This window comes from Phocoena phocoena, chromosome 3 (genome assembly GCF_963924675.1).
Source record: "Phocoena phocoena chromosome 3, mPhoPho1.1, whole genome shotgun sequence".
Taxonomy (NCBI): domain Eukaryota; kingdom Metazoa; phylum Chordata; class Mammalia; order Artiodactyla; family Phocoenidae; genus Phocoena; species Phocoena phocoena.
The window spans coordinates 165160301-165185166 of record NC_089221.1 but is presented as its reverse complement, the minus strand read 5'-3'; the positions used below and the strand labels follow the sequence as shown (position 1 = coordinate 165185166).

The window sequence follows — 24866 nt, the reverse complement described above, 5'->3', positions numbered from 1 at the left end:
GAGACCATCCTGGATATCTGGGTGGACCCTAAATCCAATGACAAGTGTCCTTATAAGAGACAGAAGAGGAGAAGACACAGACACACAGAGGAGAAGTCCATTTGAAAACGAAGGCAGAGATGGGAGAGATGCTGCCACAAGACAAGGAACACCTGGAGCCACCAAAAGTTGGAAGAGGCAAGGAAGGAACCTCCCCTAGAGCATTTAGAGGGAGTGTGGTCCTGCAGACACCTTGATTTCAACTTCTGCCCTCCAGAACTCTGAGAGAATAAAATTCTGTTGTTTTAAGCCACACACACAAAAAAAAAAATAGTGCACAGACCCAATGTGAACAAAAAAAAACCTAAGTGCTTTGGTAAGCAAGAAGGGGCAATTTTGGTAGGCAACTAACAGGATGCGCCACACTAGACCTAAAAGCAAATCTCCACAAATACTTAACATTCAACAACATAAAGACCACACACCCTGCTAAGAGTGTAATTAAATTAGAAACCAACAACAAAAAGGCAACTAAAAAGAAACACCCATATATATGCAGGAACTTTCCAGGACGACAGAAACAGTCTATATCCTGAATGGAGTATTGATTACATACAAGTATACATCTGTCAAACTCATCCAACTGTACACTTAAGAGTTATGCATTTCACTACAATTACGCCTCTATAAAAATATACCCATGTACTTTTATTTAAAAACCTAATTCCATATAACTCGTGTGTCAAAGAATAAGTGGTAAAAGAAACTAAGACAATATGGAGAATTAAACCAAAATGAAAATATTATACATCAAAACATGAGATGTCGCTTAACGAGTACTATCAGAGATGATCACAGCCTTGGATGTTTATGTTTTTACAAATTGGAAGTTAATCAGCATGGGGCCCACCGTATGCAAGAGACACTGATAAAGGCAGGCCGCCAGTCCTGACGTTTTCTCTCCTGGCGTGAGTCCTTTTATGCACGGTAAGTGAAGAGCTGTGCCTGAAGGCTTTCTCACACTGATTACATTCGTAGGGTCTCCCTGCAGTGTGGGTTCTCACATGTACGATAAGGTGTGAAGACTGGCCGAAGGCTCGCCCACACTCCTGACACGCGTAGGGCTTCTTGCCGGTGTGGGTCCTCAAGTGTTTCCTGAGGGATGAGGGCTCACTGAAGGCTCGCCCACACTCCTGACACGCGTAGGGCTTCTCTCCCGTGTGGGTCCGCATGTGACTCTTAAGGGTCGAGAGACGACTCAAGACCTGCCCACAGGTGGCGCACTCATAAAGCTTCTCCCCTGTGTGGATCCTCTTATGTACATTCAGGTGAGTGCTCGTCCGGAAGGGCTTCCCACACTGGTTACATTCGTATGGTTTCTCTCTGGTGTGGGTCCGCAGGTGTGTCTTCAGCGATGAGTGTTCCCTGAAGGCTTTCCCGCACTGGCCACATTCAAAAGGCTTCTCTCCGGTGTGAGTTCTCACGTGGCTCCTCAGAGAGGACGGCTGGTTGAAAGCTTTCCCACAGTCCTTACATTCGTAGGGCTTCTCGCCCGTGTGGTTTCTCTGGTGCAAGATCAGGTTAAAGTTCCTTGTGAAGGTTTTCCCACACTGACTGCACTCGAAGGGTTTCTCTCCAGTGTGAGTTCTCATGTGCCGCCGCAGATTTGAGGAATACTTGAAGGCCTGCCTGCACTCCTGACACTCGAAGCACTTCTCCACAGTGTGAGTCTTCTCGTGCCTGATGAGATCGGAGCTGTATCTGAACGATTTTTCACATTTGTTACATGCATAGGTTTTATCCCCGCTATGGATTTTCTCAGACACGATTAGGTGAGTGGTCTGGAAGAAGGGTTTTCCACTCTCTCGGTATTCACAGGGGTTCCCTCCTGCAGGAATTCTCTGGTACTGAAAAAGTGGTTTGATGCTGTTAATAGGTTTCCCTAGTACATTGCATTTATAGAGTTTTTCTCCAGTCTGAGGTTGCTCCTGTCAATTGAGGAAAATGGGAAGACCAGAGGCTTTATTGCATTCACAGATATTCTCCCCCAAGTGAACTGAGTGTAGGAAAGAGACATTCCTATAGCTGAAAATTTTACCATTTTAGTGTATTTATACCATTTCTACCCTGAGTTCCTTCAAGCAGATACTCTGCCACAAAGAGCTATCATTTTCATTACTTTCATGGGGCTTCTTCGATGTAGACTTTTTCTCTATTATGTAAGGCTATATTAAGTTTTAAATGCTCTACATCTGTGTCAGATTTACGAAAATGGTTAGCTTTGGGAACTCTGTAAAGCCACATCTTGATCTACATTTAGAGTTTTCCCCCAATTCATGACATTCACAGACTCTCTCCCAAGAAACTGCTTTCTCCTTGGTGAGTACCACTTGCCTTGAATCTCTCTCTGGGTTTCTTGTGTTTCCCACCTACAGCAATCCCAGACATTTCCTACTGTAGAGGAACAAGAATAATCCCTTTACGCCTTACCCTTTTCGTGCCAATGGATGGAATCTCTGCAAAAATATCTTGGTTAGGAATTGAGTCTTGGGGTTGAAGTTGAGGTTCTGGAATGAATTAAGGGGAGGAAATATTAAGCACACAGAGAAGGAAACTGTGGGATCAAGATGACAAAAAAAGCTAGGCATGTGCAGATTTTTTTTTAATACTGATCCTAAATATGGGAAGAATCTATGAATAAGAGGAATGTATCAGAGAGTAAAGGAAAATTTTAAGGTGTTTGGCTATGTGAGGAGTCACGTAATCATAGGAACAAGGAATGGAAATAGTAGATAATTTACTAAGAAGGGGTTCTATGAAGATTGGGACTATGTTGAGAGAAAGTATTAGTAAGAACATACAGTGGGGAGGAACTGGATGAAATATACACATGGACGTGCTAAATGTGAAAAGGAGGTAGGATAAATATTTCTATGAAGCCAAAGTAAAGCATTAGAGATAAAAAGGGAAAGGAAAGAGGAAAGAAAGTGGAATTTACTGAGGGAGCTCAACCCAACAGCCTTCCCCATCAAGGGCACTAAGCACCCCTAATCTGCCTGGTGCTCACCTAAGTGGGTTCCTGGGAAGATCCCTCTCTCAGTGACACACAGCTCTTCTCTTTGCTCCAAATGGGAAAATGTACTGGCTTTGCAGAGTTGATCTCCTGCTCATGGGAAAAGATGCAGGGTATGAGCAACTGTGCCTGCCATGCAACAGGAGCCGATATTCTGAAGTCTTTAGGGTCACTGGAGATAGGAATAGCAAAACGGGCGCAGCTATATTCTGATGGCATGGCCAAGCTCTTTCACTAAGGAACCAAAGTACAAGCTCCCTCACTGGGTCCCGAAGGACAGTGGGACTCTCCAGTCCCCAAAACCCGGGGCCTGGCTCAAGGACAAACTTGAGAAGACCAGAAACAATGGACAGATCTTCATTTCCAAGAAGAAACCACTAGACTATAAGCACAATGAAGGCAGGACCTTCCTGTCTCTTCACCTCTCGATTTCCGAAACCAGCACAGTTCCGGGAAACCATAGTAGCTGCGCAAGTGTGTGGATGAAACAGCGAGGCCAGTCTTACCCACAGAGGCCAGGTTCCTATAGTTCTCCAGCATCACGTCTCTGTACAGGCTTCTCTGAGCAGAGTCTAGAAACAGCCATTCTTCCGGTGTGAACAGCACGGCCACATCCGCAAAGGTGACTGGTTCCTAAAACGCACACCCATCCCTGCTCAGCCAGGGGCCACCCCGACCAATACTCAAGAGGACAGTGTGGGGCTTGCAGGCCTGGGAAAGGGACACTTACATGTAGAAGATGTTCAGACACAGTTCTGAGGTCTCTCTGCTCAGGCCTCAGAACTAGAACTCTTCTCCATCTACTCTTCCCTCCCTAAATGACAGCATCCCAAGGGGTGGCAGAAAAGGACCTAAACTTCATGACAGGACTTAGTTATTAACAACTAGCTGGGAAGTCCTTCCCCTCTAGCCCCAGGGTCCAGCAGACCTGATCGTGTTACAGGCAAGAGAAAAATGTTTGGTAAATGACAACTGTTTGCTCTTGGGAGACCATGATGACTATAAGACAAGGACAGCTCACGTCCTCACCCTGCTTTCCCTCCTGACATTCAGCTGAACATGGCCCTTGATAACTGGGGGAAGGCCTGAATGAGGGAGTGGGGTCACTACCCACCCACCACTAGAGGCCCAGTGCCTGGAAGCCTGGAGACCAGTCCTCTGGGGTCAAGAAACTCCCAGACAGGGGAAGGGGACAAGGAGGCAAAGCAAGAAGAACAAGTATTTGTTACTTACCTGCAGACAAGTGTTCAGTGTCCCAGGAGCCACAGCTTCTTCCTCTGTGCTCTCCTCCTGGAGCCAGGTGGGGTCCTGAGCAGGCACTGCTGGAGGAGAAGAGGGGAGCCGTTAGGGTCTGGGCCTGGCCCAGTGACCCCACTTGCAGGGCCAAGGGCTGCCCACCCTGTGAATGACCACATGTGCACACACACATGCACACACTCCCAGGGACACACACATGTAATGTACACAGAGAGATGCATGCACATATGCTTGCACACACTCCCAGCTGCTTGGGCACACATGTACACTCACACACACCAGTACATATGCATGCATACACTCACACAAATGTTTACATACACACCACGCATACCCAGTATGCGCATACCCACACTGACAAGCACAAACACACAGAAATATACAGACACAGACACACATGCATGCACACACGCATGCACGCACACACACGTTTCCTCTGTTCCAAATCTCTGGAGCCACAGTCTCAATTCACCAACAGACTCTGAAGTTTCTGGGGCACCCCTCTCTCCCCCTTGATTCAGTCCTGGGTCAGCTGTCCTGCCTTAGCTGCTGGGCCCCTTCCTCTGCCCCAACTCTGCAGGGCCGATAGCACCCCAGGACTTACCACAAGTAGGGGACAGAGAAACCGCCACCTCCCTGTGAGTGTGCCTGAGAAGGAAGCATCCTTCCTTTCCTGCCTTCAAATCAATAACATCCCTCATCCGCACCAGGCCTCCTCACTCTGGCCTGTTACAGAGGAGCAAGTGATTCCCCAGCCAACCCTTGTCTCCCTGCACCCTCACCTCCCCTCTCGATGGGACCTTTCCCCTTGGTAATTAAACCTGAATCACATCCAATCCCTGACCCCATGTCATTAGTTTCCCGGGGCTGGTGTAAAAATACCACACCTGAGTGGCTTAAAGCAACAGAAATGTATTCTCTCAGAGTTCTGGAGGCCAGAAGCCCAAAATCAAGGTGTGGGCAGGGTCACACTCTCTCTGAGACTCTGGGTAGAGTCCTTCCTTGCCTCTTCTTAGCTTCTGGTGGTGAAGGTCAATCCTGGGCTTGTAACTGCGTGTCCCTCCAATCTCTGCCTCTGTCATCACATTGCTGTCCTCCCCACTGTGTGTTCCTGTCTTCACATGGCATTTTCCCCTTCTTACGAGGGCACCATTCATATTAGATTAGGGCCCACCATGATGACCTCATCTTAACTTGATGGCATCTACAAAGACCCTATTCCCAAATAAGGCCACATTCACAGGTACTGAGGGTTAGGACTTCAATATAGCTTTTTTGGGGGTGGTCACAATTCAAGCTGTAATACTCCACACTTCCCTCTAGCTACTGTTCTATCTCTCTGTTCCCCATCGTGGGCAATCTCTGTATCCATTTTCTCACCTCCTACTCACTTCCCAACATCACCATTCCAAGGACCAGCACCTCACTAGGATCACCTGTGACCTCCATCCAGAGTGGGGATCTAGTTGACATGTTCAGTCATCCAATCCCTCCATCTTAAAACCCACCCCCCTGGGCTTCAGTGCCCACCCCCACCCCGCAGCCTCCCTCCCAGTTTCCTGTATAGGCTCCTCCTCCATCACTTGCTGGTGTCCCCAAGGTGCACACCTTCCTCTTCTCACCTTGTAGTCTCCGCCTCGGAAGGCACCGTCCCCAGCTCTGGGCGTCAATTCCCAACTACCTGACAAGGCCCAAATCTCCAGGCTGACTCTCACATCTGCACTCCAGACCCATATACACAACCATTGGCTCCGATATCTCCACTCATCTACCTGGGGGAATACGAATGAAACATCCAAAATGAGCTAGATGGGGGGAGCTGTTGCCCCAGGAGGCGGAGGACAGAGATTCAAGCCACAGAGGATCATTCTCAGGCTTTGAATTTGCCCTGCTGGGTTTCAAACGTACGTGAGACCCGGGACCCTTGTTTCCTCTCCCTTTGGGAATGGGAATGTCTATCCAATGCCTGCCCCACCATTGTATTTTGGAAGCAGAGAACCTGGTTCTACCAATTTACAAATGGAGAGGAATTATGCTCCCAGGATGGATCACACCCCCAGTCTCACCATACCTGATTTAGATTATTTAGATGACAAGATCTGGGATATTTTGAGTCAATATCTAGATGAGATTTTAGACAGAGTTGATGCTGGAATGGGTAAAAACTTTGGGGATGTTGGGATCATGTGACTGTATTTTGCATGTAAGGAGGATATGAATTTGGGGGGTCCAGAGAGCAGACTTTATGAGTTGAACTGTGTCCCCCCAAAAAATAACAAGTGCTAACCCCCAGTACCTCAGAATATGACCTTGCTTGGAAATAGGGTTTTTGCAGATGTTAAGATAAAGTTATGGTGGAGTAGAGGGCCCTTAATCCAATACAAGTGGTGTCCTTATAAGAGGAGAAGAGATACCGAATGAGGGGAGAAAGCCACGTGGCAAGGCAGGCAGAGATGGGAGCGATGCATCCACAAGCCAAGGAATACTGAGGCTTACAGCAACCACCAGAAGCTAGGAAGAGGCAAGAAAGATTATTTCCCTACAGGTTTCACAGGAAGCATGGCCTTGCAGACACCTTGATTTCAGACTTCTGACCTCAGAACTGTGAGGTATAAATTTCTGTTGTTTCACCCACTCCATCCAAAAAAAAAAAAAAAAATGCACTTATCACCTTCTTCTCAAAGCCTGTCCTTCCAATGTCCCTGATCTCAGATGAGCAATCCCTCCCCCTCTGACCCCAACAGTCAAAAGAAAAACAAATCAGTGATGACATTTCTATACCCACCTCCCCACCTCCACCCACCCCATTCCCCTTCCTCCCACCCTGTCCCTGCTATGAGGAACGCCTATATCATAACTTCTCATTTGGACCCACCTAAATGTCACTCCTTCGGAGAGTCTCTCTTCCCCAATACCCTTCTTTTCTCTAAAAAGACCCTCTCCTTTCTTCACAGCCCTTACCTATCTATAACCAGCTACTTTTTTTTTTTTTTTTTTTGCTTCCTTAGGTGATTATCTTCCGTCTCCCCCAATGGACTGGCAGCTTCGGAAGAAAAAGCCTGGGGTCCTTTTCCTTTTGCTACACCCTCACCCCCCAACTGTGCTTGGCATATAAAAATGCCCTGGGGAGGGGGAAGGGTAAGCTGTGACAAAGCAAGAGAGCAGCATGGACATATATACACTACCAAACGTAAGGTAGATAGCTAGTGGGAAGCAGCCGCATAGCACAGGGATATCGGCTCGGTGCTTTGTGACTGCCTGGAGGGGTGGGATAGCGAGGGTGGGAGGGAGGGAGACGCAAGAGGGAAGAGATATGGGAACATATGTATATGTATAACTGATTCACTTTGTTATAAAGCAGAAACTAACACACCATTGTAAAGCAATTATACTGCAATAAAGATGTAAAAAAAAAAAAAGCCCTGGAATGTCTGGTAAACGAATGCACACATGACTCACCAAACTATCTCAACTCGACCTCCTGTGTACATCTTACATGGTTCCTAGCTTACCTGCTGTGCAGATAAGAGTTAACACAGCAGGCCTGACTGCTCTCCTCAGCAAGGCCTGCCAGCAAGGTTGACCCTTAGCTGGCCTCTGCGAACTTGGATTTCGAGAGGGTTCCCACCACCCTAACTGATAAGAGGGGCTCACTCTCTGCTTAAACTGTTTGTACAAACGGTGCGGTTTATGCTGAATGCCTGTTTTCCTTCTGGAAGTCTGGAATTTAGGTATGTGCTGGGCAGAGGGTGCCTACATGACCAGCCCCCAGGGAAAACCCTGGGCTCTGAGTCTCTAATGAACTTCCCTGTAGATAACACTGCACACGTGTTGTCACAGCTTGTTGCCGGGGGAATTAAGCGTGTCCCACGCGACTCCCTTGGGAGAGGACTCCAGAAACTTGTGTCTGAATTCCTCCAGACTTCACCCCATGAGCTTTTTCCCTTTGCTGATTTTGCTTTGCATCCCTTCAATGGAAATCATAGCCATGAGTACAACCGTAAGCTAAGTCCTGAGTCCTCCTAGCAAATCGTCAAACCTGGGAGTGGTCTTAGGGACCCGACACACCTACTCCACACTCACCCCCAAGTCTAGGCCACCACCATCCTTTTCCTAACTGCCTCCACCCACCACTCATATCCTCCCGAGGCCCATCCTCCTCCCAGGTGCTGAAAGACCAGGCTCTTCTTCCCCGGTGCCCAGTGGATTTTACAGATGCCATTCCTAGGCCTGAACTCCTCTCCCCAAACCTCCAAAGAGACCAACATCTAAACGATACAGTAATTATTATGGTCTTAAGCCACCCCTGTCCCCAGAGGTCAGGTGGCAGTGTCTAGTATCTTAGCTCGGGCAGCGGTAACAAAATACCACAGACTGGGTGGCTTAAACGACAGAAATTTATTTTCTCACAGTTCTGGAGGCTGGAAGTCTGAGATCAGGGTGCCACCATGGTCCGGCTCTGGTGAGAATGCTCTTCCTGGCTAGCAGACATCTGCCTTCTCACTGTGTCCTCACATGGTGGAGAACTCTGCTTTTTCTCTTCCTGTTCTTATAAGGACACCAGTTCTATGGGATCAGGGCTCCACCCTTAAGACCTCATTTAACCCTAACAACCTCCTTCAAGGCCCTGTCTCCAATACAGCCACATAGGAGGTTATGGCATCAACATGTGCATTAGAGGGGGACAATCCATAGCACCTGAAGATGTCTTTGGTCGTCATGACTAGGGTGTTATGGGCTGAATTGTGTCCCTCCAAAGATTCATATGTTGAAGTCCTAACCCCTAGAATCTCAGAATATAACTGTATTTGGACATAGGGTCTTTTCAGAGGTCATTAAATTAAAATGAGGTCAGTAGGATGGGTCCTAATCCAATGTAATTGGTGGAAATTTGGACACGGACACATACAGAGGGAAAATGCAGGAAGAAGACGGACATCAACAAGCCAAAGAACAGATCACGGCCCTCTTGATCTTGGACCTCTGTCCTCCAGAACTGTGAGAAAACAAAGTTCTGTTGTTTAAGCCACCCAGCCTGTGGTACTTTGTTATGGGAGCCCTAGCAAACTAATACAGGGGGAGGTGGTACTGCCAGCTAGTGAGTGGTGGCCAGGGATGCTGCTAAACATCCTACAACATGCAGGATGGCCCCCACCACAGAGATCCAGCCCCTGTATCAGGAGTGCTGCAGTTGAGAAACTTGGTCTAAACTTAAATTTCCCAGAGCTCCTCTCTGCCCCCCAAGATAAAGCCCTCCTGTTATATGCTTCCATTGCATTCCAGTCTCCATTGAAAAATCTGACCACCGAGCCAGACTGTGAACTCCATGGGGGAGGGCCTCAGGGTTTGGTCTGCAATTGTTTCCCAGTGCCCATCTCACCACAGGATGACAGCGGTGAGTACTTCAAGAGTACCTTCCAGAGTACTTCAAAAGCACGGAGCACACCAAGTACTTCAACAGTACTTTATGGCACAGATGGCCAAAAAGCACATGAAAAGATGCTCAACATCACTAATTATTAGAGAAATGTAAATCAAAACTACAATGAGGTATCACTTCACACAGGTCAGAATGGCCATCATTAAAAAGTCTATAAACGATAAACGCTGGAAAGGGTGTGGAGAAAAGGGAACCCTCCTACACTGCTGGTGGGAATGTAAATTGGTACAGCCACTATGGAGAACAGTATGGAGCTTCCTTAAAAAGCTAAAAATAGAGCTACCATATGATCCTGCAATCCTGCTCCTGGGCATATACCCAAAGAAAACTATAATTTGAAAAGATACATGCACCCCAATGTTCACTGCAGCACTATTTACAATAGCCAGGACATGGAACCAACCTAAATGTCCATCAACAGAGGAATGGATAAAGAAGATGTGGTACATGTATACAATGGAATATTACTCGGCCATAAAAAAGAATGAAATAATGCCATTTGCAGCAACATGGATTGACCTAGGGATTGTCATACTGAGTGAAGTAAGTCAGACAGAGAAGGACAAATATCATATGATATCATTTATATGTGGACTCTAAAAAAACGGTACAAATGAAGTTATTGACAAAACAGAAATAGAGTCACAGATGTAGAAAACAATCTTATGGTTACCAGGAGGGAAAGGGGGGAAGGGATAAATTGGGAGACTGGGATTGACATATACACACTACTATATATAAAACAGATAACTAATAAGGACCTACTGTATAGCACAGGGAACTCTATTCAATACTCTGTAATGACCTAAAAGGGAAAAGAATCTAAAAAAGAGTGGATATATGGATATATGTAACTGATTCACTTTTCTGTACAGCAGAAAGTAACACAACATTGTAAATCAACTATACTCTAATAAAAATTTTAAAAATAAATAAATAAAACGAGTACATTACGGCAGAGCCTGGCCCAGAAGGCGTACCAAAAATATATAGAACAACAACATATAACCCAAATCTAAGAATTACTTCCTGTCAGTGGCATAATACAGAGTCCAAATGCAAGACTGGATGATATGATTAATAAACAAAATTTATTATTCTTACAATAAGGTAAGATGGAAGGAAACAAACGCCTTGCAGTACAAGCTACAATGTTATTTGTCCTCCAGAATTAATTTTTCCCCCCACTTCTCAGGAGATGTGGCTTTTAGCCTCATTTTTTAAAAGCTCAGTTCAAACATGTGCCACTTACAGTAAATTCAACTGTAACCTTCAGCATCGACATGCTTGCGCAGTGGAGAATTTAACCGTGCCCCAAGAGTGGTCTGGCCTTTGCCATAGTTGAGTGGGGACTGCTCTTCCATAACAGAAAGATCTGAGACTAAAAAAAAACAAAAAAGAATCCCAGCCCACAATCCCTAGAAAGTGCCTTTCCCCTTGCGTATGTAAATAATGAGAGATTGCTTCATATATTCTCTCCCTATGGCAACGACTGCAGTCATAGGAAAAGGCAGCGGATGCAAGTTCCCAGACACAACACAGCACAGCGGGGCCCTCTGGCTGTCAATTCCACCCAGCTCTCACTCACCAGAACCCCCAGCCCCCAACAGGTTGAGGAGGCGCAGCGCAGGCTCCGGCGTGGCCACCTTCTGAATCTGCACAGCCACCTTCAGCCCCTGGACACAGTGACAGGAACGTATTAGTCACACAGTCGGTGGGATCCACTCACACCTGCTCACCCAGACTGAATTGGCATGACTGGCCCTGCTTTGGGGAAACACACTGAACATACAGGCACAGGCCCTGTTCCCTTGTCCAGGTTTACAATTCTTCAGTATAAAGTTAACCACTGTTGTGGAATTTCAACTCCAAGATGGGATGGAGAGAGGGGGCCTGGGTAAGGGAGGCCTCCTCTGAGCAGCCTCCGGTAGTGGGGGAAATGCTGGAGCAGAGAGGGGCAGTGGATGGCCAGCAGATTGAGGGGTAGAGGGAGGATGCAGAGGTGGACCCCTGCAAATGAGGGGACATTAGTAAACTATTCCGGAGGGGAAGCCCTGCTGTGGGAGAAAGGACCTGAACTCTCCTCTACCGCCAGCCACTCCCTTGGGAAGGGTATTTGAACTGACTTGCATTTCTAAAGGGATGCCTCTGGCCTCGGTGTCCAGGGTGATGCCCAGTGGCAGCAGGAGCCTGTCAGGAGCAGTTCCCGGGGGTCCAGGAGAAATAACGGTGGCTCTGGGCAGGGTGGTGGCACCAGGAACAGAAGGAGCAGTCAGAGGTAGGTTTATATTTTGGAGGAAAAGTTTGTAGGACTTGGTGGTGGATGGGAAGTAAATGTGGCAGGTTCCTCAAGGCAGGTGATGGGCAGGGACAGGTGAGAGGAGGCCCCTCCTCCTCAGCGCGGGGCTCATAGCACACCTTAAAGTGTCCTTCTCTGTAACTCTGTCCACCTCAGTACCAAAACACAAGGCCCTGAGCCAAGAGCTTGGTTACCGGCCTGGACACTCTTCACACAGCCCTTGGACCCACTCATTCCTATAGGTTTCCTGGCCATGGACAGGGTGGGAATGAGGGTGGAAGGACTGGAGAAAGAAAGGCTGGCCCAGAGAGGCAGGGCCTGAACCCTAGGTGCTAGCCCCTCCCCTAGGACTGCTCTGGGCCTGACATCACACTAGGGATATTTACATTCAACGCAGAAACGCCACGGCATGTCCAGCAGTTCCTACCAGGAGGTAAGCCTGGGCCTCCAGCATGTTCCCAATTCCCCCAACAGTTGGCAGTTGGCCCTAGATTCATCCCTCCCTCCTGCCTCCCCGCCTAACAAAACTCCTGAACCCTAGGCTTTCCTGGCTGGGGCTGGGGCCCTCCCAGCAAACCACTTCCCAGGCTTACTGTGTCCTCAGAAGACCAAGGTGACTCCTGGAGAGCTGACCAGTCCCCTGGAGTCAGAGGTGTCCCCCTCTCTCCCATCATGGGCTTGATCTGCATCCTCAGGTCCAGCCCCAGCCCCTGGGAAAAGGCATGGAGGGTGCTGAGCAGGACAGAGGCGGTATGGAGGCTGTTCTCACCCTCAGAGACCCTAAGTTTGGGGCTCGTGCCATCAGAATTTGGGGAACGTGGGCCTGGTAGTTTCAGACCTCGTGACTCCCCCCATTGCACTGTGGGCCCCTGCCACCAACGAGGACTGATCATGCCAGAGACTTGGAGACAGACCTGACCCCTTTCTGGTTCTGGAGAGGCCCTGTCTGGAGGTCAGGCCACAAGCCCTTGGAGGCGCTACAAGACGTTTTACTAGAAAGGTTTCTATAGAAAGGCTGGGAGCCCTTGGCTCTGAATATGAACTTCATTCTATGTTTTCTTAGATTCCATATTTGAGGATGCCCCTGGCATCCATCAATCACAGGGCCAAACTAATGGCCACAGCTGTTTACATCTCCCCTGTGATCCACAGCTCGTACTCCGAACCACCTCCTTTATCTAGTTCTCACACACCAAGCCAACATTCCCCCTGCCTTAAATCACCAAGGCCAGGTACCAGACAACTGGGGACAGCCCCTGTGCCTCAAGGTCCCCCAGAATTATTACTCAAACTCATCAATCCTAAGCTGTTTACCCTGCCCTGCCTTGCCTTTCCTACAGAAAACCAGTGAAGGCTCTGGCCTAGAGTCTCCCCTCACTCCTGTCAGCCTCCTGACTGATGATGGTGCTTCCTCGTGTGGCCCTGTGTGGCGTGGCCAGCCCCCTCCTCTCAAGAAATGTAAGTCACTGTCACTGGCCTCTCCATGTCATCACTCAGTCACCTCCGTAAATTGAAATCCCGGGGGTACCATTTTGAGACAAGTGTTTTCATCAGAATAATTCTGACACAGATCACTTTTCTTGAAGGTTTTTAGGAGTTCCGCCTATTTGCTCAACACGTACTTATTAAGCACTGCTAGTATAGGCACTGTGGATCCAGCAGAAAACAGAAGAGGTGAAACCAGAGCCTTGAGGAGCTGGGTGTTGTGCAGGAGAGGTGGCGTGGGTGGCCCTGGGACAGTAGGAAGGCTGAGCCTGGAGATGCCCATTCTTTGGGGCTACAGGGCCTTGGTCTGTCCCTGGCCGCCAGCACTTATTCACACGTGACCTCAGAGCTGCCATAAGGGGCCCCAGTGATTGCGACAAGGCTCAGTGACACCCACATGGACTAGAAGGGATAACCAAAGGTTCAGCCACATCGACCAAGTATCAGGATGTGCGATCCTCAAGCAGAAGACCCTGGTGGCTAAGACGGCGGTCTCTAGAGACAGGCCTGCATTTGACTCCCGACCTCACATATGCTGGACCACTTAGGGGCATATTCAGGGATGAACTGCTTGATTCCTCTACACAGAAGGAACTGTAGTGGGATTCCTCTATATAGAAGGAAGTGGACCACTTATGCCCACTCAGAACATTCTGTGACTGCCTGTGTTTCCAGATGCAGCAGAAGCCCCTCCTCTCCCACACTCAGTACTCACTACTGAGCTGGCAGTGAAGTTCTGTGGAAAGTGCTGGAACCCCATACTGAGAGGAAAGAGCCCACAGAAACCACAGAGGACACCCATCCCTCATGGGCCGTACTCCCTCCCTCACACGGCCCATCTGCTGATTGAGGCATGGTGCCGGTAGGGGCCTGGAGCCGTCTTTACCAGCACCCATCTGCTCACTCCTTCATTCAACAGGCATCAATCGAGAGCTCTATAATGGCGCACAGAACACTCTATAATGGGGTTACTGCAACAACAACATCAGATGAGGCCCCTGGGATCCAGCAGCTCCAGTAAGACATTTGCAGATCTTAAGGTCTCAAAAGCCAGCGCCCTTTCCCAAGCAGCTAGTGGAGGACGTTCTCTTCCGAAACAAAAGTGTAAACCAAGGACAAGGAGGATCTGGGCACTAAGGAGAGGGCTCAGCTGCCTTGGGGTCTGATGCCAGCCATGCAGGGGCGAGAGTTTCAGCTGCCTGGCAGCCCACTCCTCACGAGGCTGTGCAGGGTTGAGGCTCCGCGTGCTCAGGGCACAGGAATGGAAAAGGGGTCTCTACTACCCCGGCCTCACCACCCCATGCACTGTGCCAGTGTCTCTGACACTCTGAGGCTGACACCATCCGTGATAGAGGTGGAGAGGCACATACTGAGGGAAGCTAGATACCTCATTGGCTCTGGGACAAAGAGGCCCAGCCTGGGGGTGAAGCTGGGCTCTGTATGTCCCTCTATCCAAATCTTAGCCCTAACCCTAAGCTTCAAATCCCCAAGAATGGGAACTCAAACGTGGAGGCTCGGTAGTTTAGGAAGGCAGGAATTCAGGGTCAAGGGGGGGATGGCAGGACTCTGCATTTTCTCACACACCATGCTGTGCAAGCTGGTTCTGAATGATTTTCCACTCTTTGACAAGGGCTTCCTTCCAGTGTGGGGTCTCAACTTGTCTCCCTAGGGCTGTGGGACCCCCGACAACTTTCCCACATTCTTTACAATCAGAGTGGCCCTCTCCTGCAGGTCCTCTTGTTCAGATCCAAGTTATAATTCCTCCAGGAGCCTTTCTCACCACAGTTAAATCAGCAGGTGGCTTCTCTCCAGGAGGAGTTTGCTCCTGACAAGCAGTGGATGACGACAAAAAGGTCACCCAGGGATGCTCCTTGTCAGGGGCACATTTTCAGCATTTTCAAAGGTGCGCCTTGTTCAGACAGGTCGAGTTCTTCCAGGGTGTTGCAGGTTCCACCACTAGGCTTTCTCACATCCTGAACTTACATGGGGGCATCTCTAACAGACAGCGTGTTTCTGATCACTGTTGAAGAGTAAATCACACTGCATACAATCGATGTCTGACTCTCACTGATGGAAATGTTTACTCAGGGGAACTTTCTAAGAAGAAAGAAACTTAAGTGATAGGTGGGATTTGCCCAAATTCATGGGTCATGGATGCTCCCTCCAGACACTTCATGTCCTTGAGGAAAAGCCCTGGCTCAAATATCTGCCTGGCCCTGGTGTGCATGTCCAACTCACGTATTCCTCAACTTCTTCTATGAGAGGGAGTAAAGAATCATCACCCGTGAATCTTACCATTTGCAAATCACGGGATGAATTTTCCTCCAAAATATCCTGCAGAGGAGTAGACTCTTTGGGTTTAAGTTGAGATTCCCAGTCTAAAATGAATTGGAAAAAAAAAAATTACCTTCTTTCAGAAAGAAGTAGCGGCATGATATTGACACATACAACATGTTTTTTTTTTTAATATTGACCCTAAACTTGGGTCAGTACTAAAATGGAAGAAGGTATCAGTGAGAAAGTGAGGCTCTAAGAGTAGGAATTGGGCAGTGATGGGAATGAGGTGGAAATGAGAGACTTTTTTCCCAGCAAAGGAATCCGTGGAGATTGAAAGTGACGTTATCAGACAGTGTTATCAGGCAAACAAGTAAGAAGCAATTAGACAAGGAACACACAAAGAAATGTTTGGTTTAAAGAGGAATTGGACAATAATTGTTTGTATGATATGGAGAAATTGGAATCCTCATGCACCGCTGGTGGGAAGGTGAAATAGTGTGACTATTCTAGAAAGCAGTTTGGCGGTTCTTCAAAAAGTTTAAAAAATGACCCAGCAATTCCACACCTAAGTATATACTCAAGAGAAATGAAAACATATCCACATAAATTCTTTTTTTTTTGAATTTTATTTTATTTTTTTATACAGCAGGTTCTTATTAGTCACCAATTTTATACACATCAGGGTATACATGTCAATCCCAGTCGCCCAATTCAGTACACCACCACCACCACCCCACCATGGCTTTCCCCCCTTGGTGTCCATACGTTTGCTCTCTACAACTGTGTCTCAACTTCTGCCCTGCAAACCGGTTCATCTGTACCATTTTTCGAGGTTCCACATACATGCATTAATATACGATATTTGTTTTTCTCTTTCTGACTTACTTCACTCTGTATGACAGTCTCTAGATGCATCCACATCTCAACAGATGACTCAATTTCGTTCCTTTTTATGGCTAATATTCCATTGTATATATATACTACATCTTCTTTATCCATTCATCTGTCAATGGACATTTAGGTTGCTACCATGACCTGGCTATTGTAAATAGTGCTTCAATGAACGTTGGGGTGCATGTGTCTTTTTGAATTATGGTTTTCTCTGGGTATATGCCCAGTAGTGGGATTGCTGGATCATATGGTAATTCTATTTTTAGTTTTTTAAGGAATCTCCGTACTGTTCTCCACAGTGGCTGTATCAATTTACATTCCCACCAACAGTGCCAGAGGGTTCCCTTTTCTCCACACCCTCTCCAGCACTTGCTGTTCGTAGATTTTCTGATGATTTCCATTCTAACTGGTGTGAGGTGATACCTCATTGTAGTTTTGATTTTCATTTCTCTAATAATTAGTGATGTTGTGCAGTTTTTCATGTGCTTCTTGACCATCTGTATGTCTTCTTTGGAGAAATGTCTATTTAGGTCTTCTGCCCAATTTTGGATTGGGTTGTTTGTTTCTTTAATATTGAGCTGCATGAGCTGTTTATATATTTTGGAGATTAATCCTTTGTCCGTTGATTTGTTTGCAAATATTTTCTCCCATTCTGAGGGTTGTCTTTTCGTCTTCTTTATGGTTTCCTTTGCTGTGCAAAAGCTTTGAAGTTTCATTAGGTCCCATTTGTTTATTTTTGTTTTTATTTCCATTACTCTAGGAGGTGGATCAAAAAAGATCTTGCTGTGATTTATGCCAAAGAGTGTTCTTCCTATGTTTTCCTCTAAGAGTTCTATAGTGTCCGGTCTTACATTTAGGTCTCGAATCCATTTTGAGTTTATTTTTGTGTATGGTGTTAGGGAGTGTTCTGATTTCATTCTTTTACATGTAGCTGTCCAGTTTTCCCAGCACCACTTATTGAAGAGACTGTCTTTTCTCCATTGTATATCCTTGCCTCCTTTGTCATAGATTAGTTGACCATAGGTTTGTGGGTTGATCTCTGGGCTTTCTATCTTGTTCCATCGATCTATGTTTCTGTTTTATGCCAGTACCATATTGTCTTGATTACTACAGCTTTGTAGTATAGTCTGAAGTCAGGGAGTCTGATTCCTCCAGCTCCGTTTTTTTCCCTCAAGACTGCTTTGGCTATTCAGGGTCTTTTGTGTCTCCATACAGATTTTAAGATTTTTTGTTCTAGTTCCGTAAAAAATGTCATTGGTAATTTGATAGGGATTGCATTGAATCTGTAGATTGCTTTGGGTAATAGAGTCATTTTCACAACATTGATTCTTCCAATCCAAGGACATGGTATATCTCTCCATCTGTTGGTATCATCTTTAATTTCTTTCACCAGTGTCTTATAGTTTTCTACATACAGGTCTTTTGTCTCCCTAGGTAGGTTTATTCCTAGGTATTTTGTTCTTTTTGTTGCAATGGTAAATGGGAGTGTTTCCTTAATTTCTCTTTCAGATTTTTCATTATTAGTGTATAGGAATGCAAGAGATTTCTGTGCATTAATTTTGTATCCTGCAACTTTACCACATTCATTGATTAGCTCTAGTAGTTTTCTGGTGGCATCTTTAGGATCCTTTATGTATAGTATCATGTCATCTGCAAACAGTGACAGTTTTACTTCTTCTTTTCCAATTTGTATTCCTTTTATTTCATTTTCTTCTCTGATTGCCATGGCTAGGACTTCCAAAACCATGTTGAATAATAGTGATGAGAGTGGACATCCTTGTCTTGTTCCTGATCTTAGAGGAAATGCTTTCAGTTTTTCACCATTGAGAACGATGTTTGCTCCACATAAATTCTTATACATGAATGTTCAGAGTAGTACTACTCCCAATCACCGAAAAGTGGAAACCAGCCAGATGGCCATCATCTGATGAATGGATGAACAGAATGTGGTGCATCCACACAGTGGAATATCACTCAGCCTTAAAAAGGAATGAAGCATTTCATGCTACTACATGGAAGAACCTCAAAAACATGATGCTGAGTGAAAGAAGACAGATACAGACATATGATTCCACTTATATGAGATGTCCAGAACAGGCAAATCCACAGAGACAGAAAGTGAGTTAGTGGTTGCTGGGGGCTGCAGGAAGGGGGATGGGGGGGGGACTGCTAATAAGTACAGGGTTTCTTTTGGAGGTGATAGAAATGTTCTGGAAATAGATAGTGGTGATGGTTGCACAACTCTGTGAATATACTAAAAACCTCTGAATTGTACACTTTAAAAGGGTGAATTTTACAGTATGTATCTCAAATTTTTTTTTAAAAAAAAGAGAAATTGGAACAGATCTTTTTCTGAAACCAACAAAAAGTAAGAGAATTAAAAAGTGAAAAAAGAAGAGCTAAAGGAACTCACCCCAAAAAACCTTATTTCCCCTCAGAATAAAGAACCTTATAAATGCCCTCAGACTGACACTTCCCAGCAGCACCCACCCTCAAACCCCGGTCTGGATGGGTCACAATGTGCTACGCCCCCTGGTACTCACCCACACCCGTGGCACAGAGAATGCCTTGTTCTGCTGTCATCAGCTCTTCTCTTGGCCCCACTTGGGAGACCAGAAAGGCTTTGCAGGATGGAGTCCCTGCTGGTGGAGAAAAACATATGTGCTGAGGGAGGGGAGGGCTTGCAGAGGAAAATAAATGCTTCCCCTGCCTGCCCGCCCTCCACCTGGACCTCAGCTCCTGACCCCGAGCAAGTACGTGGGGTACCTAAGTGATCACATCCAGTTTTTAATGAACTCAGTGAGGTTCTTTCACAAGGGCCCAAACTACAAACGCTCCCGCTCTGCCCCATGGAACTGAGGTTCTCTAAGTCCCAAAGTCCAAGGTCAAGGTCAGTGAGACCCACACGAGTGACTATGGAGAGAATTAAGTAAAAGCAATGCATGGAGCTGTTATCCTGTGGAAGCCCATGAACTGGAAACCCACACTACATCACTGTGGTCATGTGGCAGGCGCTTAAAAAGCATTTGCATACAGGAAGGACCGGAGTAGCACCAGCCTTACCCCGGGGGGCCAGGGTCCTGCAGTTGTCCAGCAGCACGTATCTGCACAGATTCCTCCGAGCGTCATCCAGCAACGTCCACTCCTGGATGAGCCCCACTGCCACATCCTCCAAGGTGACTGATTCCTAAGACAGTACACATATTCTGGCTCAGCAAGGACCACCCTCACCATTCTGTAGGACGAGGGGTTATCCCTGGGGAAGGTAGACCCAATGCAAGAACATTCAGAGTGTTCTCTCCAAAGCAGGGCTTAGCAAACCCGGCCTGCCTCCTGTTTGTCTGAATAAAGTTTTACTGGCAAACAGCCACACCCGTTTGTTTACCTCTATGGCAGCTTTTGTGCTACAAGGGCAGAATTGAGGAGTTGCTGGGACAGAGCTCATATGGCACACCCAGCAGAAAATATTGACTTTCTTTTAACATTTGGACAGATCCAAAAGTATAAACTTTGGCTCTCTGTCACTCCACTAACCAGTGATGGCGGAGCCTGTCCTTCTCAGCTTTACAGAGCTTTTCCTAAACTCCTTATTTAAGACATCAAAAGTTTGGGTTTGATCTTTTAATTTTCATGAAGTCCCTAGGACGCCGCCCAAGACATAGATAAGCATTTAGTCATTTTTTATGCTTGTTAAAATAGGACTTCCATTGCATCTGAGAAACTTGATGGCCTTTTAATCTCAGAATTCTCTACAGCAGCACTCACTGGTAAAGCTCAATGGGAATGTTCTATGTCTGCACTTTCCAAAAAGGCAGCCACTGGCACGTGTGGCTATTAAGCACTTAAGAAATGTACTTTGGGTGACAGTCCCTGAGGTTTTAATTTTGTTGGATTTTAATGAATTTTAATTTTACTGTATAGAACCATTTGTTTTTGGTAGGTCTCACGAGCGATGGCAGGGATGGCCCTGGAGCTCTGCTGCTGCCGGCTCTAAATGAGCCCCGCACTGCAGTCAGACTCTGGAATTAGGCAGAGAACCCCAGGGTCTCTTTGGGAACCCTCCACCCAAACCAGTTCCCTCTGGAGGTCATGTACTGAAAGAGGTTGCCAGGTCCTGGGGACAGGGCTAAAGATGTTCCACACTTCCCTCTTCTTTATTCCTCAGTTGGGAGGCAGGCAGAGAGGAGACAGGACCCAGAGTACATAATTATTCCCCCCCCCAACCATCCTAACCACCTCCTTCCCCCTCACCATGACACCAGCGCCAGGGTTTAAAGTTTCAGTAGGTGTCCTTCCTGCAATAAGAGAGACAGAGGTAAAAGAAGAAATGAGAGTGGAAGCAGAACACCAAGCAGGGGTTTGGCCCAGATAATTCCATTTCTGTGGACCAGCAAGGCGGCCAAGCAAAACATGCTTACCCGGAAATTATCTCAATAAGGAACATATTGGGCCCTGAGCCACCTTTCACACCACAGGCCCTGACCGTTTCTACTGGCTCCAGTTACCTAATAAAAGGATCATTTCTCCTCTTATCTTCCCTCAAAACACCTCTAACATCCTCTACATTTCCTCCACTGCCCTTATCAAGTTGTGATTTTTTAATATGTATTTGTATAGGTAAGTTTGCCTCTCTCTCTCTCCAACCACGATGTAAACTCTCGAGGTATAGACCTGTGTCCACTTTTTTCAGGACTCCAAATCCTGCCACCAGAACCGCACTTGATAAGTACTAAGTTGGCAAACTTTCTGTAAAAGGCCAGACAGTAAAAATCTTAAAATTTGTGGGCCACATGTATGGCAACTATTTAACTGTGGTTATAGCACAGAAACAGCCACAGGGAACACATAAACACGTGTTCCAATAAAACCTTATTAATAGAAACCAGCACCAGGGCAGATTTGCCCACAGGCCACAGTTTGCCAAGCCCTATTCTATATCATGTTGTAGAGAGAATACATCGAGCACCAAATTCTGTTCTACCTCTTATGCATCGCAAACATTCCAACTTTTTCAATTCCACGATCACCACCAAGCCCCAACTTTTCCAACTCCACAATCTTCTGAGTCCTGAACTATAACCCAAGCTGCTATATGTGTGGACTTTGCATTCATTCTTGTCCATCCTAAACACCATGCTCAACCCAGGAGTTGGTGGTTTGTTTAAATCACAAACAAAATCATATTACTCCCTACTTAAAACTCTGATTCAGTGGCTTCCCACTGGCCTTAGAACAAGGTCCAAAGTTTACCATGGCCTTCAGGGCCCTGCCCTCCTCTCCTCCCGGCTTTTCCATTCGGTACTTTGTCTTCTGTGTTTTAGCTTTCCCTATCTTTTCTCAGCTCCTGGAATACACCAGGCTTGGTACTGCCTGAGGGATTACGCATCCACCGTTCTTTCAAATCTCCTCCCCACTCCGACTCCACAGCCTGACCCCTGTCTAGCTACATAAAACTCATCTTTTAAGTTCAAACATTTGTCCCGTTTAAGATATTTTTGCTGATCTCCTCCTCAAGTTCCCCTGTTCTGTGTTTCTACATCACCCTTTGTCATTATTAATTTAAAATCTGTCTTCCCAGCTAGAATATAACGTCCACAGGGGCAAGCATTAAATCTATTTCAGTCACGTTGTTTCCCCTGTACAGGGCCCGGCTCATTGAGGGCACCCCCAATGAAAATGTGCCAAACAATCAACACTCCTCAAGAATAACTCAATATAGTTAGACTAAGAAGGCATGTGCCCACATGCACACTCACACACTCTCACACACACACACAAAGACAACACCACAAGTCAAAACTAAAAATGACTTAAAATGCCTGTTCATATAACAAAAATCACAACACTAGATTTCAGCTGTCTTTAAGAAACGTTAACGCTTTCTAAAAAGACAAGGTGGGACATGAATCCTCTCTAAAAACAAACACTACACTCATCAAATTGAAATCTGATGCTTAATTTTCCTCCAGAATTAATTTTTTCTCCATTTCTCATTAGAAGTGAGTCTTAACCCTATGATTTAAAAAAGACATCCCGGGCTGCCCTGGTGGCGCAGTGGCTGAGAGTCCGCCTGCCGATGCAGGGGACGTGGGTTCGTGCCCCGGTCTGGGAGGATCCCACATGCCGCGGACCGGCTGGGCCCGTGAGCCATGGCTGCTGAGCCTGCGCGTCCGGAGCCTATGCTCCACAATGGGAGAAGCCACAACAGTGAGGCCCGCGTACCGCAAAAAAAAAAAAAAAAAGACATCCCATTTACTGCCAACTCAATTTCAATTCCCGGTACTAACAAAGCTCATGTTCTTTTTCCTGGAGTCCCATCTTTTGAAGCCTTATGGCGATTTACAGGCTGGAGCCAACTTGAAAAGAACTGAATAGTCTTACTTTTCTTTGATGTTAATAAGACTTGTGAGAAATAGCTTTTATTAGGACATGCTCCCCTTACAGTTAAGAAAACTGATACAAAGTAAAAGTCAGAAGTGAGGGAGGGAGGGAGGGGAAAGGAAAAGGAAAAGAAATCTAAGTTAACAGGTCCTAAGGTAAGCAAGTGCAAACTGTCAGTCACCAACTAATTCAGCCCTTGATAGAGGGTACATTCCATTTTTTAAATTCACATGACAAGTCACTCAAACCAGTTTGCACATGTAGACTCAGACCTAAATTTCCATTTGCAGAGCGAGATAACCTGAAACGTAATATGAAATAAAACGTGATTTATTAATAAACAGTTATCCTGCCTATGGGAGATACGGCAGGCCTACAAATCGGGGAAGACGGGTGAGTACTGGGGCCGGCTGGTGTCACCACTTGTTAGCTGCGGGACCTGTGCTGTACTTCGTGACTTCCCCTTCAATAGGCGGATGACAGTCCTGTTGGCCCGAACAAGGGGTACCTGAGAGCGACAGACCGAACAGGGGGAGCCCGGCTGCAGAGCCGAGCTGTGCGGGCTCCCATCCCGGCCCCGGGGTTACCGCGGGGAGGAAGCACCTCGGCCCGGGCAGCCGTCCTAGGCCCTTCGGCCTCTCCCCGCGCCCGCCGAGCCCTCCCCGCCCTCCCGAGGGGCCTGGCCGCACCTGCAGAACGGCCGGAGACACTCCCACCGCAGCGCGCCGTGCGGCCCGGTACCACAGCCACCATCCGCCGCCGCTGCGCACTTCTGCTTCCGGTGTCAGGGTCGCCGGGAGCGGAAGTGGTTGGAGCACCGGCCCTCAGGGCCAGAGGACCTCCGGGCAGTGGCGGAAAGGTTGACTCCTTCATCCAACCTTGGAGGAAAAATTCTAGTTTCCTTCCCCAGGGCTGCGGGCGAGGTTAAGCTCTGGGCTGGGGTCTGACCGGATCTAAAGAGTGGGGTTGGAGCGGAGTGTATGCCGACTGGTTGGGGCTAAGGACAAAGCTGAAGCCCGATGGGCGGGGATTGCGGAAGGGCCAGGGCTTGGTGGGCGGGATAGAGGTGGGGCCTTGCTGGTTCGTTGGCACGCTCCATGTTCTACTTTCCTCTCCCCCTTCCTTCCCCCCCACCCTGCCCCGCCCTGCCTTATCCTTTGCCTTAACCCAGTGCCCTGCAAAAACAGACCCATAAGTAAGATTGTTTTGTTTAGAATTTCTGATTTCTTATAAAAATAAGATTATATATTCTACTTCTTCTACAATTTGCCTTTCTCACTAAAAATAAAATGTGAAACTCTATTCAAGACAATAGATAGATCTGACTGTTCTTTTTAAAATTATGTATTTGTTATGTCGTACAGATAATACATACATATAGGAAAAGTTCAAATGGGGGATCTCCCTCCATCCCTAAGTTTTCCTCCCCAGAAACAACCACTGTGACCAGTTCCCTGATATCGTTTATATTTCAAGCACTGCGTGTATTATTTTTCTCAATAAGTAACCTACAGAGTATCAGTTGATTGCTACATGCTAAGGTTACAAAGCCCTTTCCTGCAGTGGAGGATTGGAGGGAAGATGTGGAGAGAGAGATGAGATTGATCCATTCCAATAAAACTAACTCAACACATTGTCATATGTGATGTATTAGCAGAATTTTTTTAACTGATTAGAAGATGTGGAAGAGAAAGAAATTTGACATAGTTGGTTGAAAGTAGATCTTAAAGGATGAATATCAAGTCATGGAGAATGGTTAGTGCAGTGGGTGAGAAATGATGCAA

The 24866-nt window shown here is 46.8% G+C and overlaps 1 protein-coding gene across 1 annotated transcript; it reads right to left on the bottom strand.

Moving 5' to 3' along the window:
• Positions 1-869: 869 nt before the first annotated feature.
• Positions 870-19882, bottom strand: ZNF333 (zinc finger protein 333). Its single transcript, XM_065875443.1, has 10 exons — positions 19765-19882; positions 19245-19340; positions 15829-15911; positions 12642-12758; positions 11338-11425; positions 4286-4374; positions 3559-3685; positions 3047-3142; positions 2470-2546; positions 870-1967 (listed from the first exon to the last, which is right to left on the bottom strand). Exons 2-10 carry the CDS (start codon positions 19282-19284, stop codon positions 870-872), a joined length of 1815 nt encoding a protein of 604 aa, XP_065731515.1. The 5' UTR covers positions 19285-19340; positions 19765-19882.
• Between the last annotated feature and the right edge of the window lie 4984 nt (positions 19883-24866).

Excerpts from the sequence above, each read along its gene's own strand:
- ZNF333 (XM_065875443.1), bottom strand. The coding sequence starts at position 19,284 with ATGACAGCAGAACAAGGCATTCTCTGTGCCACGGGTGTGG. Across the intron at positions 15,912-19,244 it reads TCTCTGTGCCACGGGTGTGG|ACTGGGAATCTCAACTTAAA; the intron begins GTGAGTACCAGG and ends AATTCATTTTAG. Across the intron at positions 4,375-11,337 it reads GTTGGGGGCTGGGGGTTCTG|CAGTGCCTGCTCAGGACCCC; the intron begins GTGAGTGAGAGC and ends CTTCTCCTCCAG.